This window comes from Micromys minutus, assembly GCF_963924665.1.
Source record: "Micromys minutus genome assembly, chromosome: 4".
NCBI classification, from domain to species: Eukaryota; Metazoa; Chordata; class Mammalia; order Rodentia; family Muridae; genus Micromys; species Micromys minutus.
The window spans coordinates 13,804,586-13,828,796 of record NC_137973.1 but is presented as its reverse complement, the minus strand read 5'-3'; the positions used below and the strand labels follow the sequence as shown (position 1 = coordinate 13,828,796).

General features: G+C 39.5%; 1 protein-coding gene across 3 annotated transcripts in view; it reads left to right on the top strand.

Annotated features, from left to right (window-relative positions):
* GOLIM4 (golgi integral membrane protein 4) overlaps nt 1-24,211 on the top strand; it is a 76,211-nt gene that overhangs the window by 30,058 nt on the left and 21,942 nt on the right. For all 3 annotated transcript variants that reach the window (XM_080915264.1, XM_080915263.1, XM_080915262.1), the window contains exons 2-7: nt 14,942-15,016; nt 16,361-16,410; nt 18,112-18,165; nt 19,771-19,921; nt 21,035-21,117; nt 21,805-21,888. In XM_080915264.1, the coding sequence (XP_080771390.1) occupies nt 14,942-15,016; nt 16,361-16,410; nt 18,112-18,165; nt 19,771-19,921; nt 21,035-21,117; nt 21,805-21,888 (497 nt within the window). The remainder of the gene's footprint in view (nt 1-14,941; nt 15,017-16,360; nt 16,411-18,111; nt 18,166-19,770; nt 19,922-21,034; nt 21,118-21,804; nt 21,889-24,211) is intronic.

The window sequence follows — 24,211 nt, the reverse complement described above, 5'->3', positions numbered from 1 at the left end:
GGGAGCCCTTTTATACTCGCCAAAACTATTATGCATGAGGGCGAGACACCTATGACCTAAGTTCTGTAAAGTGTTCTAACCTACTGTTATAGAATTCAGGATTAATTATCCAGTACATGCTTGGGGAGGGGGATTAAAATAACATAATTCTTCCCTCTCCACTGCGGTCTCATTCTCTCTCAGAGACAGAATGCGTTCATCTCACTGTGAGAGCCTCTGATGCCTTTAGGTACTTCTTACACCAATTCAAAAGCTCAAAGTTCGTGCTCTCAGCTAAAAGGAAAAGACAACACTCTGGGTGTACAGTTTATTCTGGGGAATGCTTTGGCCCAGATGTAAGCCTCTGGTATTAAACTAGTTTCCTGCTTACAGAATGCAATGGCAGATAGGCATCCCTATACCTGAAGGGAAAAACCCAACAAGAGTAATCAGTCCTACATAACTTCAAAACCCAATGAGAAAACAACATAAAATTAAAGTTGCTGCTTAATCTTGTTTGATGTCATAACTAGCTTCACAGACACATGGCCAAGAGGGTTGGACCCACAAGGCAACTTGTGGCCTCATCCTGATGACTTTGTAGGGTGTATAGTCCATCAACGATCTCATGTGTTTGGAGTCTGGTGCCACAGCGCGCAGAGGCTAGGTTAGTGTGTTGTAGTACTGTACATCTGTGGACTCCTGCACTGTTCTGCTCCTCAACTCCACTAGGTACCTCTCTAGTGGGGGCTCTCCATTCTGACTGTGCCCTTGGAGTAGGGTTTTCACAGCCCGTTTTATATGCCCCTTGAAATCTAAGAGTCACTGCCATGCATCCTTAGCTCTCGTATTCTGCACATGTATAAAATAAGCTCTTTAGTTTATGGCTTGTGCCTCCTGGAGCTAAACCTGGGCCGATTTGAGTCTCAGCTGCAGGGCTGTGGTGCACAGGAATACTTGGTCCTGGGCAGTGAATGCAGATGTCCTAGAAATTTTGCCTTAAAGTCTCATTTATGCCTGTTGTATTGGTAATTGACTTTCAACACATGTCCTGAAGAAACAATCAAACCATTACAAAAAGGGGCTTATTTATATTTTCCAATAGTTCATATCGAGTGAATTAATTAATTTCTAAGATAAAGCTAAATTTCCATAATTTTTGTTTGCCTACATATCTTGCTGATTAAATCACCACTTAGGTAACTACTCAGTGTGTGTTCCAGGGCTTAGTGTTGTGATTTGGCGCAGATGGGGGTGGAGAGAGTCGTGATTCAAAAATGTAGCTTACTGAAGGATTGGGCTGTGAGCTACTTCCAAGCACAGTATTTTCCATTCCATCAAGAATAAGTAATAGGCACCACACACTTATCTTTACTAAAATTCGCACTCGGAAGTGGACCCTCTACAATACTAAACAGAAAGTCAGTGAGGTTAGTGTGTCCTCAAAATTCTGAAGGAGGGATGCAGGAGGCAAACTTGAATATTAACTGCCTATTTTCCTGTCCTTTTGACTTGCGTTAACGCAGCTTTATCATCTGGGTGACATGGTGCATCAATGGCTTAAGGGCAAATTTGAGGACAAAAGCCACCTTTCTTCCTCACACTCTTGATGACCCAAAATTGCCATAAGATGTATTTTAAGCAGAAGCAATAAAAGAAGATGTAAGCCACATTGACTCACTGCCCCCAAATGTAATGATTTTTAAGTAATTGCCTTTTTAAGTACTATAAATATAAGATGAGCCAATAGATCAAGATTGGTTCAAGATCCTCTAATGAGCAGATAACTGTAATTTCTAATTATCATCTTACATATCCCCCCCCCCTTAATTTGAGTGAATTGGACATAAAAGTTCGTTGTCTACACACTGAAATGGACCATGAAAGTGTAATTTATTGTGATTACTACTGAAGTGTGTTTTAAAGGACATTTTTCTGCTGGATACATGGACACGTATCGGCAAGTACATTTAACCTCTTCGTGAGAGTTTATCTAGAGCATGATAAAGAATCGAACGGAACATTTGTTTATGATGGCTTACTGTCCCTGGGAAATTCTAATTTACCTTTTGTCCATGGAAAAACAATGTACAACAATGGTGAACTGTCTAATATGCTAATGAGCCTTTGCTTAAAAGCTTTGGCTATGATTAATTTTACTTGGGATTGCTTGAAGAAGGAAGTGTAACATTAAAATGTGAGCTGGCTGTTCCAAGTGCATGTTGGCTTGCAGAATCTGGAACCAGTGAGATTATTTTGTGCCCGGCAGAGCTTTCCTGTTTTCACCTTCTTTGAAATTTTTTGCAGCTGTTAAAACAATGCTTTGCAGAGGAAAGGGGACGATAAGTCCTCTCATCAAAGGCCTTAAACCACCAGCAAAGGAGATGTTGCTTCTTTTAAGCTTGGCTTTTCAGTCATTTGCTGAGTTCTTGGTTCTTCTTAGGCTTTCATTGCTTCTGAGCTTTACTATATTACGTTGAAGATGGAATTATTTACACAAGGCCTATCATAATTCTGTATCTGTGCCTGCTAAGCCAGTTCAAAGAGTAAGAGAGTGACAGAGCAGGAAGAAGCCTTAGAAGTTGCTTGGTAGGATGTTCCATTTTGTCAGTGATGACATTTGAGGCATTGAATATATGTACATATATACATTCGTGTATATTATGTATGTATATAGTGTATAATAGAGGCAGACAAATGACAGTCTTAGATTATATTAATATGTAGTAGTTTTCAAGTTATTGAAAATCATCAGTGACAAATAAAATAGAATGACTTCCTTCATCATCATCTCTTTTCTAACAATCACAGCCTTCAGTGTTCTGCTAAACTGGGTATTTCCTCTTCTGTTCAAACTTAAGTCCCCAAGAATGTTAAAGCCAGTTTGGATTAAATCATTTCATTGGTTTGGCTGGTGTAACTGTAGGTACACCTCAGCACAGGATGGTATCACTTGATAAACTCACCACAAGTTGAGAATATCACAAGTCAGTAATGCATTCAGCACACCTATCCCAGAGGACAGCTGAGCAAAATAAGACATTGATAAGTATCTGTCATTGCCCTTGATACTATGTGACTGGCTGGGAGTGCACTGGTTTGAATTGGAATAGCCCCATAGTCTCATATATTTGAAAAATTGGTTTCCGGGTGGTGAACCTCAGAACAGTTAGAAGGTGTGATCTTTTGTAGGATGTGAGTCACTAAGGGTGAGCATTGGGGTTTTATAAGCCCACACTATTCCCAATCTGGTCTTAGTTTTTCTTTGTCTCATGGTTGTTATGTGAACATGTAAGCTCTCATCTACTACTGAATCACCATGCTTACCATGGTGACCATGAACGAAGCTTCTGAAACTTGGTGCAAACCTCCATTTAAAACCTTCCTTTTATATGTTGCCTTGGTCACAGTGTCTCTTCAGAGCAATAGAACAGTAGCTAAGATAGGGAATGAAATCTCTCAGCTCCCAGAAACCATCAGCAGGATATTGCTTGCCTGGAAAATGATCAAAAGTTGACAGGCTCTTTTCGGTGAATGCATGTCTTTTTTACACAGTTATAAAGTGAAAAAATTCACCTTTTCTGGGCTGAGTTCTACTCTTTACATTCACATGACTTTTATTAGTATAAATATGTGTCATCAGATTTCACCATTGGAAAGATGTTGTTGACTCAGCTCTCTACCTACTTATTTTTATTCCACAGAAAACAGACATATAAAAGTGAAATTTCCTAGCTCTGTGCTCAGAACTGATCAGCATCAGGTAGCTCTTGGCTCTGGCCAAAGTTATGTCTTTGGACTACTTGAAAATCATTATTTAATAATCTCTAATCACTGTGTGTTTCTCTTTCATTTTCCTTTTGTTTTTCACTCTTAGATTAATCCATTTGATGCTCCCTTTTGAGTAGATTTTTATCTGAGTTCCAATTATTGAAGAAATTTTAAAAGAAATCTAGGAAGTCTCAGTGGTACGCTGATGTATTCAAAGAAGTAGTTTCTCTTCTTTTATTTTCTAGTCATATACTTTCAATAGACACAAGTTATTGATATTATTGTACTTCTTTCTGAAAATCCCAAATGTACTTTGCTAGATGACTAAATGACGGGGAGATTTTCTGTCTTTCATTGAACATAAAGTGTCTGTGTTGGTGTGAATAAGCTATATCTAATGTAAAGGTGATTGAAACTGGACTCATAGAGTCTGTCTTGATATGTAGCCATTTTTTCGTATGTAAATTTTAAATGTAAAGATTGACAAGAAGGCTATAATGCTCATGTGGTTTACTTTGGACTTGGACATTCTTTAATTTGTATTAGTCTAGTCAACTAACAAATATATGTTTATTCTAAAACTTATGTATTGCTTGTGTGTGTGTGTGTGTGTGTGTGTGTGTGTGCACATATGTGCTTTTGTGTGTATTCAGTCATAGATCAGGGCACATGTAGAAGTCAGAGGATAGGTTGTCTTTCTACTTTTGTCACATAGATTTCAGGTTTACAGCTTAGTTCACCAGGCTCTGTGATCAAGAACTCTTACCCAATCTAAACCTTTTTTTCTGCCCACACTTAAAAAAAAATACACTGCAGAAAATTACATATATATATATATATATATATATATATATATATATTTTTTTTTTTTTTTTTTTTTTTTACTCAAGGCTACCTGCTGGCCTGGCCAAACAGAGTGACTTGGTTTCTGCCCCTGGAACAGAGCCAGCAGGGCGGGGGCCTCCATGACTGTTAATGGTTATTGTGGGCATAAGGCTTAATTGTATATTAATGTGTATATTTTCATGTTATTCCTTTGCGACTCTCCTCTCTCACAAGGTGAATGACTCCATGATTTATAAAGACTAACATTTTCATAAGTAATCCCACAAAGCAGTAGAAATGACCAGAATATATACATGAAGCATAGTAAAGTTTCTGCATAGAGGCCATGTGTGGCATTTTAAAGGGATTGGAGAGAGGAATCCCTGCTGTCTCTCCAAGCCTGGGTGAGCACTGGTACAGCCAACACAGATAGAAGGCTGCTCACTTGATGCTTGCTAGTGTGAAGGAAGTACTCAAGGCTGCTCAGAAAAAGCTTTCCAAAAATCCTCCAAATCCTCAGATCATCATTGAGAATCTCCTATAATCCTCTGCAAAACCAACACCTCCTATAAATACTGTGCCCTTTCTTAAAGGAAGAAAAAAAATAACTCTTGTTCTTGACCTTGACATGTCTCCCCCAGCAATCACAGCCTTCTACACTTCAGGGCTTTTACCAGCAATGTAGAGATTAGTGATTGGCATGTTCCCCTTCCTGTAACCAGGCTTTGCCTGGAATCTCAGTGCAGAAGTCAATCTCATTCATAGGCCTGTGTGTTCTTAGAGAACCTTCAAGAAAAATACCCATCTTCTGTAAATATAAGGGAAAAAATAGTACAGAGAGATACGGAAGAGCACAGTACCTTTACTAAACTTTGTTATATGAACATAAACATTCTCTTTCCAAAATCTCAAAAGTTGTAGAAAGTTTGTCCTTAATCAGCTTCTCATCGTAAAGGAGTTTTGATCAAAAAGTAAAACAAGAGGAAAGGATATTACCAGTTTTGGTCAAGCTGATGAAATCAGTGTTAAGTGTCTACTGCCAATTTCAGAATCCCTGTGTTTACTTTTGCCCCCAACTCTTTTCTCATTAGCAGGGATTTAAGGCTCTTCACTTGTAAACATCGGTAGCTAAACGGTTTGGCAGGAGTTGGGCATAAACTGCCAGGAAGAATAAGCTAAGCAGTGGCTGTAGGTGGATCCAGACAGGGATTGAACTAGGAGACTTCTGTGCAAAGCCTTAGGGCTGCAATGTGACAAGGAAATACAGCCTGGGGGTTTTTAAGATAAGCTTTATATACTTCTCTATGCTTATAGTTGCAGCAAACAAAAAGTTTGCTTATGAAATAAATCCAGTAGCTAAACCATAAATATTGACCCCATCATTAGAACCATTTCCTTTCTTTAAAAACATTATCTCCTAAAGATTTTGTGCATGTCTGCCTTGAACGTTGAGTATCTTCCCACTTATACCCTGATATAGTGCTTTTCTAATCCCTCCCTCCAGTGCCTCTAGACAGGTTTACTTACTTTCATGTAATTTAGAAAGATAGGTAGGTAGAGAGACAGAACAATAGATAGGTAGGTAGGTAGGTAGGTAGGTAGGTAGGTAGGTAGGTAGGTAGGTAGGTGGGTAGGTAGATAGGTAGGTAGATAGATAGATAGATAGATAGATAGATAGATAGATAGATAGATAGATAGACAGACAGACAGACAGACAGACAGACAGACATATATACAGAGGTTTGTTTTTAATGTATGAGGCAAGGCCTTATGTATCTAAGACCTGAAACTCAATGTGCATATGGCCAAGAATAACCTTGACCTCTTGATTCTTCTGCCTACAATGTCTCTACCTTCAGAGAACAGTAGTTTGGGAATTGAACACAGTGCTTCATGCATGTTAAGCAATTCCTTTGGCAAATGAATTGCATCCCCATCCTTCTGAATGTATTTTTATAGTGCATCTTGATTTATGTGCCTAAAGATACTTTACCTTTGTGTATTCTTCTTTCCTATTCAGTGCTTGTCAACCATGCTCACTGACTAGAGAGGGTTTTCATCTCCTTGTAAAATTAGTCCTCTGATTTTGTAACTTATCAAGTTATGTGACCTCTTGTAACTTATCAAGTTATGTGACCTTCTTTTTTCCTCCAAGAGGGAATGCTTCAATTTGGAAGAAAGAGGAAAAATCCTAATTGTACCTTGTACCCCATGAAGTCTCATTAGTACAAACTTTCCATCACATTTCTGTTCACAACAAATCTCTGTTTTCCCATGTCAACATGAGTAAAGATCCAAGATAGAGGCCACTGTCTCCAAGCCTTCTGCCCTGGGTGGTGTCCATAACCAGGAGCTCTGACCTCTGAAAAAAAAAAGTCATTTCACACTAGAATCATGGCAGAGCCTTTGCATTCCCTAGGTACCTTCTCCACTGCTTCATTTTAGGGAGCAGATCTGCATAAGGAAGATACTTGAGCTCAAAGTGACCTCATTTGGTGCAGTTAGATATTTATGGAAGGCACCTGACATCTTTTTAAACCTACAGGAGCATTTAAAAACAGTGGGTATTTATTCCCAGGAATGTATCCTCAAAATTGCAAATAGAAAATGTCTTTGGAAGCAAGGCTTTGCACAAAAATGAAACAAAAATCCATCAGTCTAGGAGTTGGCTAAACAGAAAGCATGTCTGTGCTCTCACCGGACAAATAGAGGTGACAGTCATCTTAATCATCATGAGACATAGAGCAAAGTTTCCAGAAAAGGCATATGACATATATCTCCCTATGTCTATATCAAGAGACAATTTGTATCTCCTGGAAACTGTGTGAGAATTTAAAACCTCAGCTCATGTCGATACTGATGTCATTTTGTGTACAAGTTTAAATAGAATTATGTCTAGAGATACAGACAAAATGGAACTTCAAACGTTTTTTCTGTTCTTGTTTTTGTTGTTGTTGTTCTTGTTGTTCTTTTTGGTTTGAGACAGGGTTCCTCAGCCACAACACACATCATTAAGCACTAGTCCATAGCACTAGTTTTCGGGCTTTTGAACTTCGTATAAATAGAATTTATTCAGTGAGTACCAACTTGATGCCTGGCTTAATTTATTTTTAAAAATATTTTATTAATTTCTGATAACTATAAAAGCAGTTTGGTCATATTTACTCCCCACTTTGCCCCCTAACTCCTCAGATTTACTTCCAACTCATACGTTTTTTAAAAGTTACTCAACAACTGGGATTTGTGCCACCCTTGTATTCATGGGTGTAGGACTTTCCTCCTGAATGTAGTTGACCCACCAAGAGACACAAACTTAAAGCAAACTGAGTGAGTGTCCCTCTCCTAAAAGCTGCCAACTGTGCATAGGTCCTCAGAGTGAGAACTCGTGAGCGCCCTCCCTCTCTGGGCTGGAACGTTGACAGGCTCGGTCTGTCTCAGTGTCTCAGAGCTCAGTAACATAAGGGCACTGCTTACAGGAACTTCGCCAGAGGGGTAGCATTAATGAGCATGCGTGACTTAAGGACAGTGATGTCTGCAAACAGCCTACTCTGCAGGCATTAATCCCCCAAAGCTGCTTTTCTAGGCCACCCTGTCTGACTTACACATAGTTCAATGAAGTCTCCTCTCTGTGGTCATTGTTCCTGTTCTTCCCTGGGGAGGAGATCTGTGGATTTTGTAACTGACTGCTTCTGAGCTGCTTAAGTTTATGTGAGCTCTTGAATCTTGAGTCTCCTTCTTCCCTCAACTAGGGAATGCTTCACTTTGGAGGAAAGAGCTACCCGACACCCTAATTGTATCTTGTACCCCATGAATTCTCTTTAGTACAAATTTCCATCACATTTCTGTTCACAGAAAACCAATGATTTCCCCATGTCCATGTGAGTAAAGATCCAAGTTAGATGCCTATGGAAAGTTCCCTTTCCCTCTCCCCAAGCCTTTGCTCCAGAGGCTGTGAATAATCAGGTGCTCAGATCTCTGAGCATCTGTCTTTTAGCACAAGCATGCTTCTGATCTGCTTTCTCTGTCTGCAGCACTTGCATTCTCCCTCTGCATCTCTTTAATCCTTTTAAGTTTTGCTTCCAATGGATCCTTCTTCTTGCACATGGGAGAAAAACCTGCCTTCTCATCCATCTCCATCCTTTCAATATCTTTCTGTCTTTTTTATCTTGCTGTTTCAATTATCGTATATAGAATAGTGTTTATTTTGTTCACTATTCGTCATGTGTACGTCTCAGTCAGAATAGAATGTTGGTTTCTACAAGGCAGACTTAATAAAAAAAAAAAAAAAAATCTGGGACCGCAATGGAGGAGCTGCAGAAAGGACTGAAGGAGCTGAAAGGGTTTGCAACCCCATGGGAAGAGCAAAATCATCAACCAACCAGACCTCCCTCACCCCCTGCTGAGCTCTCAAGGACTAAACCACCAACCAAAGCTTACACCTGGAGTGACCCATGGCTCCAGCCACATATGTAGCAGAAGAAGGCATTGTCTGCCATCAATGCAAGGAGAGGCCTTTGGTCCAGTGAAGGTGTGTTTTCTCAGTGTAGGGGAATATCAAGGTGCTGAGGTGGAGAGGGTGGTTGTGAAAGGGAGCACCTTCATGGAGGCAGAGGGGGAGGGGAGAAGGGGATAACATTTAAAATATAAATATCCAATAAAAATGAAAGACAAAAACAAACAAACAAACAAAAATCTGTTCATGGCCATAGTCCCAGATGTCAGAACAGTGCCTGGAACATACTGTGTAATCAATAAATATTTGTTTGTTACATGGAAACCACATAAGAGCTGGTATTTAACTACTGAACTCTAGTATCTTTGGTAAAATTATGTAAACTCTCTGTGAAAGCAAATTCTCATTAAAAAGCAAGATGATTTTGAAAGTTGACTTTTATGCTTGCTTCAAGTGCATCGGCTGCAAAGATTATAGATCCATTCTTTCATTATAAAAATCCATTTGCCCTTAATACCGCATTAGATACTTTCCTTGTTGCCCTGACCAAATACCTGAGGACAAACAACTTTAAAAAAAAATAGTGTCTATTCTGGCTGACAGCTCAAAGAGATACCACCCTCATTCTAGAGAAGGCTTGAGGAAAGTCACTGAAGCCAGTGGACGCATTGTACACATTGGAAGGAAGCTGAGAGCAGACAGTATGGCGGTTGCTCTCTGAAGCGACCTGTGCTCCCTAACACTCCACAGTCTTCCAAGACATCGCCATCAGCTGGAGTTCAACTGTTCAAACACACGAGCCGGTTGGGGGCATTTTACGTTTCCCTACCTTCGTTTGCCTATTTCCTTCATATCTTTCTCTTCGTCATTATTTTTTCCAAAATACTTTAAAGTGGTCTGGCTGAAATCTTACTGCTAGATAAGAAGGTACCCATATAAAGTGTATATACAATCTGTTTTTCTTTCGAGTGACCTTTGCTTCGATTCCCACAGCGTGCACACTTGTAACCCTTGTGCCTATTCAGCCATGGATGCTGTTTAAAATGTAGCTTTGCCCCTGTGCAGTGGAAGACTCCCACACAGCTGGACATTTTCTTATCAGCTCTGGAGTTTCCCATAAACAGTTTTCTGGCTCAGCCTTTGTTTCTGTCAGGGATTTATGGATGGGTCCTCACACTACGTCAATAAGTACTCCTGCCCAGAGCCACCTCCCTAGCCCAAGAGCATAAAGGGAACTTCAAGCTCATTTATGCAGATACCTAAAGAAAATTAAAAAAAAAAAAAAAAAAAAAAAACCCACTATTCTGCCCAGTTTAGTGTGGATCGCACATATTCAGGGAGAAACAAGAAGGCCATGGGGCTGGAAGATGAACAATAAATGAATCCTTGAGAATGTGACTGGAAGACATGAGAGGGCATTATCTCACAGTCTGGGTCTTAAACATGCAGGAGAGTTAGCTAGTAACCAAATTAAAGTAAAAATTATACACCAGGCAGGGAAAGTTTTCATGGAAAATATGTATTGCCTTCATGCCACCAATTCACCAAATCCCGGAGACAATGAACTTACGTAGAGACAAGGTTTGTTTGGGCTCGGTCTTGAAAGTCCCAGACTATAACGCTTAACCCTGTTTGTTTTGTCTGTTTGCTTTGCTGTTGTTTTTTGTTTGCTTGTATGTTTTTGATTTTGTTTTGTTTTTGGCATATTCTGGGGATCACAAATAACTTCTTACCAGTAGCCACAAACAAGTAGAAAATGAAGAAAATGACCTTCACATAATACTCGAGGGACCAAGGGACCCTCACTAGATCTCACCTGCTAAAGTTCCAATGGTGTTACTCTGAGACTGAGCTTTGAACCTATAGATCTTGGAATACATTAAAAAATCCAAACTTCAGCAGCATGCACATGGGATGGACTGAGATGAAAATCCTTGACACAAGAGTCATCCAAATGGAAGACCAGGAAGAGGTACCTTAACCCTGTGCTCTACTGGGGTGCCCTTTACCTCCCCTCGGAGCCTGAGGAAAGAACCAGTGTGAGGATGAAGCCTAGCAGGCGTCTCCCTTGTTCCATTAAGTATTTGTTTGCTGTGGATTTTCTAAAACTTTCTGTATTGGCCTCATACTGTGTATGAAGTAAAATTACAAAAACAAGAAAAAAGATAACAGAAAAATATATCTGTAATATTATCTTTATGTTGACCTACCTTCTGTACTATATGAATTAGTCCTACAGATCAAAGTGGTTCTTAAAAGCTAACATAATGGGACTGGGGAGAGAAATCAGCTGGCAAAGTACCTGCTGCACAAATATGAAAACTTGTTCACTTCCTCAGAGCCCAAATAAAGAGCCAGGAGCCATGGAACATGCCTGTTACATCTACACTACCAATATCATAGATGGGTCCCTTGGGTTTCATTGGTCAAATGGCCTAACTGGATAGACAGGCTTCATGTTCAGAGAAAGGTCCTGTCTCAAAATAAACGAGACAGGGAGCTATAAGTGGAGATCCCTAATTTCTGTCTTGCCTCTCCATGCACATGAACCCCCCCCTACACACACACCCATAGAAATGTATATAACACTCATTCACATGCAAATTATCCTAACTACCTGATTTTAGTCCTGAAGTTACCCAAAAGCCTTTTAAAACATTCTGTTCTAAGATGTATGCATTGCTTTTATAAATTTTTTAACTATATTTGTGACTTGCTATAGCCACAAATTTTGAAACTACAAATTTGTGTATTGAAAATTATGGTGCTGGTCTAACTGGCTGTCTGTATGCAGAAAAATGAAAATAGCCCCATAATTGTCACTTTGCACAAAGTTCAAGTCCAAGTGGATCAAGGACCTCAACATAAAACCAGACACACTGAATCTATTAGAAGAGAAAGTAGAAAAGAGCCTTGAACTCATTGACACAGGGGGAAATTTCCAAAACAGAATTCCAATGGCTCACGCTCTAAAATTAAGAATTGATAAATGGAAACTCATGAAACTACAAAGCTTCTATAAGGCAAAGGACATAGTCAATAAGACAAATCAGCAACCTACAGAATGGAAAAAGTTCTTCACAAACCCCATACCTGAGAGAGAGGATAATATCTGAAATATATAAAGAACTCAAGAAGCTCACCAAACAAGCAAACAAACAAACAAACAAACACCAACCAATCAAAAAAATGGGGTAGAGAACTAATCCAAAAATGGACGACAGATTTCAAATGACTGAGAAGCACTTAAAGAAACGTTCAAAGTTCTTAGTGATCAGAAAAATGCAAATCAAAACAACTCTGAGATTCCACTTTAAGATTTTTAAATGTCACTTTAAAAAATAAAATATTTGTCTATTTTATATGTCCATGTGCTTTTGTGTGTAAATGGGTCACAAGCATGCTTCCTGCTTGTGAAGGCAGAAGAGGGAGTGCTAATCTGATAGCTGTGAAGCATCCTTGGGTTCTGGCGACCAAACCTGGGTCCTTGGCTGGAGCAACAAGAGCTCATACCACTGGACTATCTCTCCAGCCCCGGCAAGAGTTGCTTCTGAGTTCTGAATTGGGGGCATTTTGCTCTGAAGCTCTGAAGTTCTGAAAATAGTCTTTCACCCAAAAATGAATGCATGCAGCATTTCTTTTGTAACTTTGAGATGAAAGCCAGTGTTAAGATGCCAAATGGTTGGAGAAAGCTCTTGGATGTTGGTTTAAACCTCTATGAGCTTTTTCTTTCCTTTCTTGATTTATTTTGTTTTGTTTTAAATGGAAATGAGCCCCTTTTTCTGTTCTTTACTGCATGGAAAATAGTCCATCCTCTTTCCGGAAACTTAGGGGATGAGTATTCCAGAGTTTTCTGGTTTTACTTGAGTCCCGACATTTCCAATCTTATTCCAATGCCACCTTACATCAAATTAAAGAGTTTGAGTGGCAGGTTTGAATCATTGCTTCAAACTATCCCCCACTAGACTTGCCTGTTGCTATGAGAATATCCATTCTATGTCATTGTGTAGCTTTGGTTCATCTTGACTAATGCCCTTCAAGGTATAAATAGGAAAATAGAGATGAGTGACAAGGATTGATTAGCAATCTTTCTTCCAAATGAAACAATAAACCCACTAGATAGGTCACCAACTCAAAAGCCTGAGTTATGCATGGTGAGATAACCGTGTGTGTGTGTGTGTGTGTGTGTGTGTGTGTGTGTGTGTGTGTTTTGTGATCATGTTCTCTAGAAAGACAAAGACTCTACCTGGCCTTTCTTATGTTTCTCACTTATGAATGATTGTGGACATATGGGATTCCAGATTCTAATGAACTGGAAAAATGCTTACTTGCAGTCTTTTCAATGGGATTTTTCAAGTAAAAGGAAATAGGGTAATTATTATCAGCAGTGGATAAACAATATGGATATACTTTACCTTTTCCTGCCTCATTCCAGCAGTCATTCAGGATGGGGTGTTTAGTATCTATCTAGTGAACACAGGCAGGAGAGCAGCAGTCACGAGTACCAGGGAGCTGTGACTGAGAGAGAGATCAGAGGAGGAAGCAGGCAATCCCTCAGCAGCAGCAGCAGTAGGCCATGGCAACAGAGAGAGGAGGGGAGCTACTGGGATCGTGACAACTGTGGCAGCGGTCATTTGTGGGAAGACAGTTCTTGTGTTGTATACAGACAGCTATTGACCAAAGATGATGGAATTATATATAACCAAAGGGAGCTTGGGTCTGATCAAAGAATGGAGTTAGGGAATTGGCTGAGCTTGCTGGAGGATGAGATCATAGTTGACATAATGCTGAGCGAACAGGAGTTGGAGGGTACAGCTGAGATTGAATTTATCCCTTTCTCAGCCCTTTACTGCTCACTCACTCTGCAACTGAGCCTTCTCTCCCCAGATCAAGTCTGAAAGGCGTTTTTTTTTTTTTTTTTTTTTTTTTTTTTTTTTTTTTCAGGCCCCTCTGGGAGTTAAAAGAAAATCAAGTGCCCCTGAATTTTTCAATAGTTTATAGCTGCACACAAGGCTTTGGCTTGTTGATTATTGTGTTTGATCTAGTCTAGTGTAATAAATCATATTTCATTCACTATAAGGGGAAGTTCCTCTCACTTGCAGCTTCTGATTGACATCTGTCAGTGCATTAAGGGCTGCGGTGAGCCCTGTTCCTTTGTTCCCTCCACTCCGTCTACCTTCTCCCCTACTCTCCACGACCGGACTTCTTCAGGTATCAATAAGCAATAATCAGAGAAGGCAGGAAGGGCGTCTGGAATAGATATCAGTTTGCTATCATGGATAGTGAATCCCACTCTTTGTGAGTATTTTCTTTCACGGGTTCTTTGGGGTGACTCTCATTTCTTTTCCTTTGTGTTTCTTTTACGTGTTTGGCTCCAACATTCTACTGGTGTGTCACTTGGCTTCCGATGGCAATTGGCTTAGCTCACACTGGTTGAGATGCAGAACATACTGACTTTTCAGATGAGAGACACTGAGAGGGAAATGCTCTCTGATACTCACCAGGGAAGTTAGAGTAGGGGATGTGGATGAGCGAGCAACTGCTTTCTGGCCAGTAATTAAAGTCATGCCCGGTGGACACAGTGCCTGGGAAGAGATATGATAGAACTCCTAGAAACACATGGTTAAAAGGGAAGAAAGGAGAAAGTTTCTAGCATGCTGACATGTGAGTGTTTGCTAGGGAGCCCACTCAGAATTCTGCCTAATTCCATGTGTTTTCTTGTACATATTGTTTGCACAAAATCTAGATCTTTGAATAGACAGATCTACCTGCTTCCTTTACCACAAATGGGAAACTGTATGTTTGTGTTTTAATTTGATGTGAGCCTTGTGCTGTCGTATGTTTGTGAAAATTGCTATTAATTTTACTCTGGGCCATTTAGCTCTCTGATGAATTTAACTCTCTCTCTTTCAGTTGTATATGAGCACAGATCAAGATTAGAAAAATCTTTGCAGAAGGAAAGGCTTGAGCACAAGAAAGCAAAGGAAGGTAAGACAATGCAAACTTGAGCCCTGATGTTTCCTCCTACCTTTCTTTGATGGATGATGTACTTGAACTATGACGCTTTCTAGTTTTGTGGGTTTTGTTAAGTTGTCTCACTTCCTGAAGCCAGTGCTATAGGTGGACAGAGAAAGAGTTGTCAATAAATGTGTTAGGTACAATGCACACATTTTTATGTAGTCTTGCTAATGGGGAGTAACCCTTTCATTTCCTTTGGGAATTCAAGTCAGGTAGCAAATGGAAGATGTGCGAGCTTCATCATCAGGTTATGACTCAAAGGTCTTCATTTCCTTCAGTCCTATAGAGAACCATCTGTATTAGAGGCTCAGAATTGGGTTTAGAAGCCTTACCTTCTGTTTCTGCATCCTTCCTGGAGCGTGTACATTGTCATACAGATTATATCAGAATTAACACATGACTTCCATTCTAAATATTACATAGGTCTATTACTAATACAACAAAATGCTGTTGACAATTTGGGTTTGGGAAAACATGAATTGTTTGGAACATGACCCACTACCTGGAATCTTCTGAATGAAGCAGCTGTTACTATAAGTTAGTAAAAAGTTTGACTAGCACAGCTGTTCAGTTAGAAATTGCCACCAAACACAGGCAATGCTGTTAGATTTTGTCAGAGCTTTTGAAGCAAGTATACACTCTAACATCCAGATACTGGAAGTTGTCTTTATTCTTAGTTCTTATTTATTCATGCTTCATGATGAATCTTGGCATTTAAACCCTCAGCTCCTTTGGTGAATGTGGGGGTGGGGGCTGAGTACTATGCAATACTCTCCTGACTCAGGTCGAACAGACTGCAAACTTCCGAGAAACGCTTTAAGACTTGTCTTTGCCCTGTCTTCCCCTGCAGAGTGATTTTATAGAGCCATCTAGTGGATAATAAAGTTTTCAGAGCATTGAAGATGGCTTAGATGGTTTGATTGTCTTTTCGGTTCCTGGGTTCCTGAAGGAATTTAGTGTGCCCTCTAGTGGGCAGCTATAAATCACCCTTGTCACAAATGCACCCCCTGCCTCGCCTGTTTCATAGACTGATTTCACGGAGATATCTTAAGCGTGCCATTAGTCACTTATCATGAATTGTGGTGATGCAGGGTTCACAGACAGCAGGGAAAGTGGAAACTGTAAGCTCTGTCATCTGTTTTCCAAAGCTTCAAGAGGAAAAGAGAGACAGATAAATCATTAGACATGTTCATTTGAACGGAAATCAACTTTGTAAGTCTGAGTAAAGTATACCATTTTTTTTTCTCAGAGATGTGGAAAAGTTATTAAATGGATTGACTGATACTTTACTTTCTCTATTTTTATCTTTCCTAGATTTCCTTGTGTATAAGTTAGAAGCACAAGAAACACTTAACAAAGGAAGGGTAAGGCTTTGTTCGGTTTGATTTTTAATTTGTTTTCATGAACGTTGAGGAAGATAAAAATATAACTAAGAAAAAAATTACACTATTCATCACAAGTGTTGTATGGTGGATATACATTGTTGTTACAGAAAACACTGAGAGGAAAACTTGTATGCATTGTTTACTTAAGAGTTACAGTCTCTGCTTCCTGACACATGGCTGATAACCAGTGATACACTGAGGTACTTCTCTGTGCTGCTTGAGGTTTATTTGGTTGCATTTGGATCTGGAATGCATTTTGGGACAGGTTCTCTTATATCCAAGAAGACCTCGAAATCACTGTATAGCAGGAATTTGAATCCTTATCCTCCTTCCTTTCCTTCCCTAGTGCTGGGATTACAGGTAAGTGCTCCCATGTGTGCCAGCACGGAAGGCATTTTTATTCCCTATTATTTGCTCATGTGTCTCTTTTCTATGACATGTACACCTTCTGTTTGCTTACAATGTACTGTCAACAGGAGAACTGTCTTAGAGTTGACACTGCAGGAATCTGAAGAATGAGATATGGGCCGGATGAGTGATGTTGCCATTTTAAAATATTTTAAGGTTAAAATTGGCTTGAGAAAAGCCAGTCTTTGTCTTACACTAGAAAAATGCATGAGGGCTAATTGAATAATACATTAATGTTTAGTAATTTCTAAGCTGAGGAAAGTCAGTTCTTTGAATTGCCTGAAGGACATGTTCAGCCCCCAACCAGACCTAAGTGTACACAAATGTATACTTTGTAGTGTAATTTCTTTATAAACAAAAAGAAAGAAAGAAATAATAAGACAGGAGATGAAATGACCAACCAGGAGTGTAGTTTATTTTACAAGTTATAAGAAGAAAATGCTAGAGTCACACTGCGCAAAACAAATCAACCCAGACAAGGGAGTGGCAGCCTAGGAGTTTGGAACCAGGAGGGCTGTCAGGGCGGCTGCTACCTTAGACCACAGGGATGTTCTAGAATGTGGGATCAGAACGGAAGACTTCATCCCTCATCAGCTTGGGCTCAACCTGTATTTCTCCCTTTCCTTCTGTGTAAAGTACTGGTGTTGGTTCTGGTTTTTTCCGCTGTGGTGATGCAGTGAAGATTATGGGAATACCCACTGAAGTTGAGGAAAGAGAGCAGTCTTTTGATTCCTTCCTTAAGACCTGTGAGGTCTGCCCTTGATTGATGTACCCCCCATCCATCTCACCTGTCCTGGGCACGAAACCCAGTATTAGCCATATATAGTGCCTTTCAGAAGGTCATTGAATGTCTGGACCTGTAGGCTTCCTTGGATTATGAAAAACAGAACCAAACAATTCTAAGGGTCCTGTCAACCTATCATTTTAGTATTCCATGTCTAATCTTTTTTTATTACTCAGAACTTAGAAACCCAGAAGAACATTGAAGCCTCATTTCTGCTGTTCAATTAGAAATGGGACTTCTAAGAGGGTGGCTCATGGGTAGAGTGATTGCCTAGTATATGCAAGGTCCTGAGTTCAATTTCCAGTACTGCTAACTTAAAAAATCAAAGAAATGGCCTAAAGACACCCTGTCTCTAACACAGAATTTATGTTAGGTTACAAAAGCAAAAGTGAAACGAAAATCTTTTAATAGGGAATGAAACTGTCCACAGCAAAAGAACCAGATCGGCTGTCTATCTTTTTGTTAATTTCGTTTTCTTTTATTTACAGCAAGATTCCAATAGCAGATACAGTGCATTGAATGTTCAACATCAGATGCTAAAAGTAAGTAACCTAAACTTTCCTGTTTGAATGAAAAAAGAGCAGGTGACATTTGAACCGGTTAATGATGTTTAATATAATAAACAAGAAGGTCTAGAGAAAGGTGACTTGGTGTGTATTGTCATAGTTGCCTAGAAATTGTCAATTGTTTAATATCTCAGCATGAGCGTTACTTTTTTGTTAAAAATGTGATTAATGTATTACTTACTTTTTCATACAATAATTGGGCTTTCTGGTTACCTATTTTTTTTTTTAATTTTGTACTCTTTGATATCTTTGGAGTTCCTGGTTTGCTTAGTCTCTCACAGTGGGGTTTCTTTTATTTTACACAGACTGGAGTGTGTAGAACTCAAAATCTTTGTGTGACTAATGGCTCAGAAGTGTACTTTTAGCTACTCAAAGATCAAAATTTATTATTTGAATATTTTCCTTCTTTGGGCCTTGGTAAAAACTCACTCTCAAGTGTCAAAGGAAGATCAAAACCACAAAATATGAGTCAGTAATTCAGTCAACCCGATAGACAGTAACACAGCTTTCAGCACCATGTGCAAATCCTTCCATGGTCTCTGCCCCACGTTAGTCCTGTGTGTTAATTTTCTGCTTCCTATTACTTCACATCATAAGGGAACACACCTTATGTTGAAACCAGAACCTTTCCCATCTTCAAGAGTGCAGTACTTACAGCAGGCCATCCTTCCATATAAGCATTTGGAGACTGTAGAATTTAACACACTTGTAACGATGGTAAATTCTGATATGAAATCTAATAAATAAAAATTAATTCTCGAAACAATTCATTGCTTTCCCCAGTGGCAAGATTGTCCCCTTCCACCTTTTCACTTCTGCGACTCCTCTCAAACTGGGTCACTGGAAAACTGAGAATCAAAGAAATGTTGAATAAGATGGTCCTTTGTAGTCAATGGTCCTGCCTTTGAGTGTTTCTAAAATATCTAGAAAAGGATTGTGTACACATTGAACATAAGCAGACTTTTTCTTGCCATTATTTCTTAGACATTGTAGCCAGTATAACGTCAGTGGTTTGCGTAGCGTTTATCTTGAATTAGGAAGAACAAGCAATGTCCAAAAGGTTGAAAGCTTAGTGGCAGACATGTGCAAATGCGATATCATGAAGAGTCTTGAGCATTTATAGATTTAGGTAGCTTAGCTAGAGTAATTGTGGAACCTCCCATGATATTCATGAATATTCTGGATCCTCGATCCTGCTTGTCAACTAGAGAAGATACACAAAGTAGCCAAGGTCAAATTTATTATTACCTTTACCTCCTTTCTATGGTCATTTGACTCTAGGAAAATTGTCCCAGATCCCCCCTCCTTTCTGTAGCTTGTGCCAGCTTCTTATTCATTTGGATGTTTAAAACCAATAGGAGGTTTATGTTTGGACATTATCTCCAACTACTCAATTGAAATGAAAAGAAATGACCAGGACACAGAAACAGAACACAGCCTTGAGACCTGAGCTTATTCTGTCCTGATTCTCACATTCTGATAAGAGAAAGGCCACTCAGTGAAGAAATAAAGGCTTGTGTGTCCAGAAGTAAACGCATGTGCTATTTCGAAAACTTGGCTGCTCAAATGCTCATCTTGCAGAGTCAGCATGAGGAGCTGAAGAAACAGCACAGTGACCTGGAGGAGGAACATCGTAAGCAAGGGGAAGATTTCAGTAGAACATTCAATGACCACAAGCAGAGATACCTGCAGCTTCAGCAAGAAAAGGAACAAGAACTTTCTAAGCTAAAAGGTATCAGACAGGGACAAGTGTCTTTGTACACCGTTTCAACGAGAACACACACAAGAGCTATGATGCTGACCTACTTTAAGGCCTTTAGATTATTTAGTGCATTTAACTTTAATAATCACACTGAATAGCAATCTCTCTTATGCATAATCCACTCATTTTTTTACTCTTCTAATTTTTGTTTTATGTAAAGGGTGTTTTGCCTGCACACGTGCCTGTGCACCACAAGCATGATTCTCTAGAGCAAAGCAAAGCAAAGCCTCTTTCAAAATAATTTATAAAATCACCAAGCCAGGACTTAGCTTCCGTTGTGTTATGTATTGTCATGCGTGCATTGGCCTAATACTGACAGATATTATTAGATCCATTTTTAAACAGTGATGAGAACACAAAGATGGAAAACACTACATTGGCACGTTTTTTTTTTTTCTAGAGACGACCAAGTCTGTAAGCTTGAATAGTGTTTCACATGTAAAACACATGTAATGACAGGGCTCCTAAAAGTAGAGATGTCAATCTAGAATTTGCAAGAGCAGGCTGGTACCCGAATGGGGTGAAGAGGTTTTGGGACTTTGCTCTGTCTCCACACTCTCATATTCTAGCTTGGAAAAGACCTACTCAGAGTCACCTTCAGATCAACCAAGAACTCAATGATAGAACTAAGAAAAAAGTTAGAGGTTATCATCAGATAAGTCGAGTTTCTATTATCTCTAGTCTCTTCTGAAGGGATGTAAAAATTATTCATACTATGAGAAATAATGTCTGTTCTGTTTATAACTACTTTTTGTTTGTGAAGGTCCTCAAATCTGAGACCACTTGCCCATAACATTCAGTCCCAAGGGATTGTTAATTAACAGAAATATTTCATTTTCAACAGCAGTGTGATTATTGAGTTCATATGAAATACATAAATAGTTTGCAGAGGCTTAAGTCAATGACCCAGGTCATTTTACAGTGAGCCTTTAAACCCATGTTATATGCCTATATGCTGTGGTCTTTTGTTGACTTGGAATATTTTACTGTTGAAGTTCAAAATACATCTTTAAATGGGTTTTCAAGTTTCAAATAATGTCATAAAAATCTCAGTGTTTATGTATGGTTGTTCCTGTAAAACAGAAACTGTATATAACTTGAGAGAAGAAAATAGACAACTAAGAAAAGCACACCAAGACATTCACACACAGCTTCAAGATGTCAAGGTAAGATGAATCAGACACTTGGCTCTGGGGCATTTGTTTCCCTTACTTTGCAGAATGGCTTCAGAGATCATTCCTGGGAGCTGGAAAGATGGCTGAGAGATTATGAGTACTTGCCGCTGTTGCAGAAGAACCACATTTGGCCCCTAGCACTGTAGCTCACAACCACATGTAACCCCAACGCTAGGGAATATAATGTCCTTGTTGATCCTCTGTGGACACACACACACACACACACACAACACACACACACACACACAATTTTTAAAAAATTTCTTTTAAAAATTTATTCCTTAATTGATCTGCTTTGCAAACTCATCACTGACATGAGGTTTGCATTCCTGGAGTATATTTGATACTTTTACCACTTTGGTATCATAAATTAAAGGTGTCCTGGGACATCTGAATATTTCTATAGATACTGAACTCATTGTTTTGTTGGATAAATACGGTGTATGATGCTTTTTCCTTGCAAAGGCTAGCTTCTAGTGAAAGGTGTGTCTGGGTAGCAGGGCAGCAGCTCTGAGAGATTTTAGAATACTCTCATGCCTGTTCTCCAGTGATTTTTCAACCTAACGAATGCTGCTGTCACTTCCATCAAATGAGCAGACAACATTTGGGTGACCACGCCAAAGAGTTTTGTTTTGTGATGTTCATTTAGCTCAATGTGTAAACTTCTTTTTTGTGTAGCAACAGCATAAGAATTTACTCTCCGAGCATGAACAGCTTGTAGTGACTTTGGAAGACCACAAGAGTGCACTGGCTGCTGCGCAGGTTAGGAGGGAGCAGCCTCTGTTGGGTCCTTTTGAAGTCAGCTTACTATTTCTGAATCTCTTCTGTGCATGTCGGTTTCTGACAACACAGTCTTCAGAGGGTTATGACAGCACTCCTAATCCCGGGGAAATGCATGCTTTTCAAAGTCACCAAAGAGACTACTAAATACACTCTCCATTGCTTTTTATACATAACTGCATCTGCCTCTGCTATGCCCTACGTGAAAGATTCTCTTACTTAAGTCACAGTGTGACCTGTGAATCTGGACTTTTGCATCTCTCTGGTCAACTCTTGGTAAAGTAGGTGTAGTGTTTGTGACGCTGACTTTCTAAATAAACCATTCCAAGACCTTGAGTTCTCTCTTTCCTTTATTCCCAGCATCCCAACCTATATGCGTACTCCTTTTAGAATAAGGTTTATATAGGGCTGTCCATACTACAGAAAAGCAGAAAAGGCAGTGGAATAGAAAACCAAGTCATTATCTCCATTTCTTCAGTGACTGGAATAGCCCTTGGAATAAGCTGCTCTCACGGTACACAACTGTTAATGATGGAGAGCTTGGCTGGGTGATGTCCAGATGCATATTTCACAGCTGGAGAGCAGGAGACATAGGGCTGCCTAGCTTCCTCACTCAGTTTTGACTTTGAAAAATTACTAAAAGCTGCAATACATTGGGCTCATGCCTGTTTCCATCTCTTTCAATGGCTCCTGTTTGCATTTAAGGGACTACGGTATTCGTTTTTACATTATAAAAAGAATCAATTTGCTCTGCAGTTTTCTAAGTGTGTTTTCACGTTACGTTTTTTTCCTTTAATATTTTAAGTTACTCCTTAATGGTTTTATACATATCTGCAATATATGATGACAGTCAGCTGGCATTTTTCCCTCAAATCCCTTTGAGTCACTGACCCATCTCCCACCCAACTTCATGTCCCCTTCCTTTTCCATTTTATCTCATCGCACCCAATTTGCTGCCTGTATGGACACAGGTTTGGGTCTATATGCTGAAACACTAGAAACCTAACTGTTGCCACAATCACGGAGAAACATGATTATCCTTCTTCAGATGCCATCAACCACCCACCCATAACTTCCTCAGCTAGGGCTAGGGCACTGTAAACTGCCCCTACTTGGGGACCTTGCTGCCTCTCTGTTCCTGTACTGCCTGGGGTGGTGTTTACCTGGGTATGAACTGATTGTTTTCTAAGCATTGTTGCGTTCCAAATTTTAAGGTTTGCCGAGTGTTCTTTTCTGTGAGGCTCCCGCAGTAAAATGTGGGGAGCTGAGCTGAACATTGTGCTGCACTAGCCATAAATATTACAAGAAGCAACAGTCTGAAAATGTGCGGAACTGGAATTTGAATATTTTCTTTAATGACCCAAACCAATTCTGAAGTAGCATATTAGTAGGACTACTGAGCCAGCTTTCAGGGTTCCTGTCATTATTATATGTGTGACTGTGCACACGTGTGTGTCAGTAGAAGCCAGAAGGTCAACCGCAAGGGTCACCCCTTGGGACATCCTCCACTTTGAGACGGTCTCTCATTGGTCTGGAACTCCCTGTTTCCACTCACCCCCAGGAATCCACATAGTTTCCCTTCCCCAGACCTCAAAGAGTCTTATAATAGAAAAAAATAAATATACACAAAGAACCTGTGTATTGTGTTCTATTTAATTATTTAGTATTGTTAACTGCTTGTGCAACCTTAAAGATTTTATTAAGAGAATGATAAAAGGTCTGCCTTTTGAGGGCATTTGTTTAATCTTAATATTTATTCTATAACTAGTACATCCCTTAATTGCCTTAATTAGCGCCATATGTCTTTATTAATTTGGGCTGATGTAAGAAAACACCATTGACTAGTGACCTAGACTTGACAAATCAGTCCTCAGAGGCAGGGAGTTCTCCATTGCACTGCCTACATTTAGATTCCTGTGAGGCCTCGAGTCTGCCTTGGTTGTTCCTAGCTTCTTCTATTGTCATGTTGTAGAAGGAGACTGAGAATGCTTTCTGGTTTTCTATTGTCATGGCGCTAACTTCATTTATGAGGATTATACCCTTAGTACCTGAGTACCTTCTAATACACCAACCTTTGGTCCTTGGTTGGTATCAAAAATAAAAAGATCAAATTTCAGATACACAAATTTTGAAGGGTACATACATTGAGCATATAACATTATATCACACAGTTATCCAATTCTCCAAAAGAGGGAAAATTGCTCTTTCTGGTATTATCATGTGCAAAATTCTTTAAGCAAATCTAGGGCTTATTGATGGTTTAATGGGAAAAATGCTTGTCACATGGGCCTTTCAATCATACTTT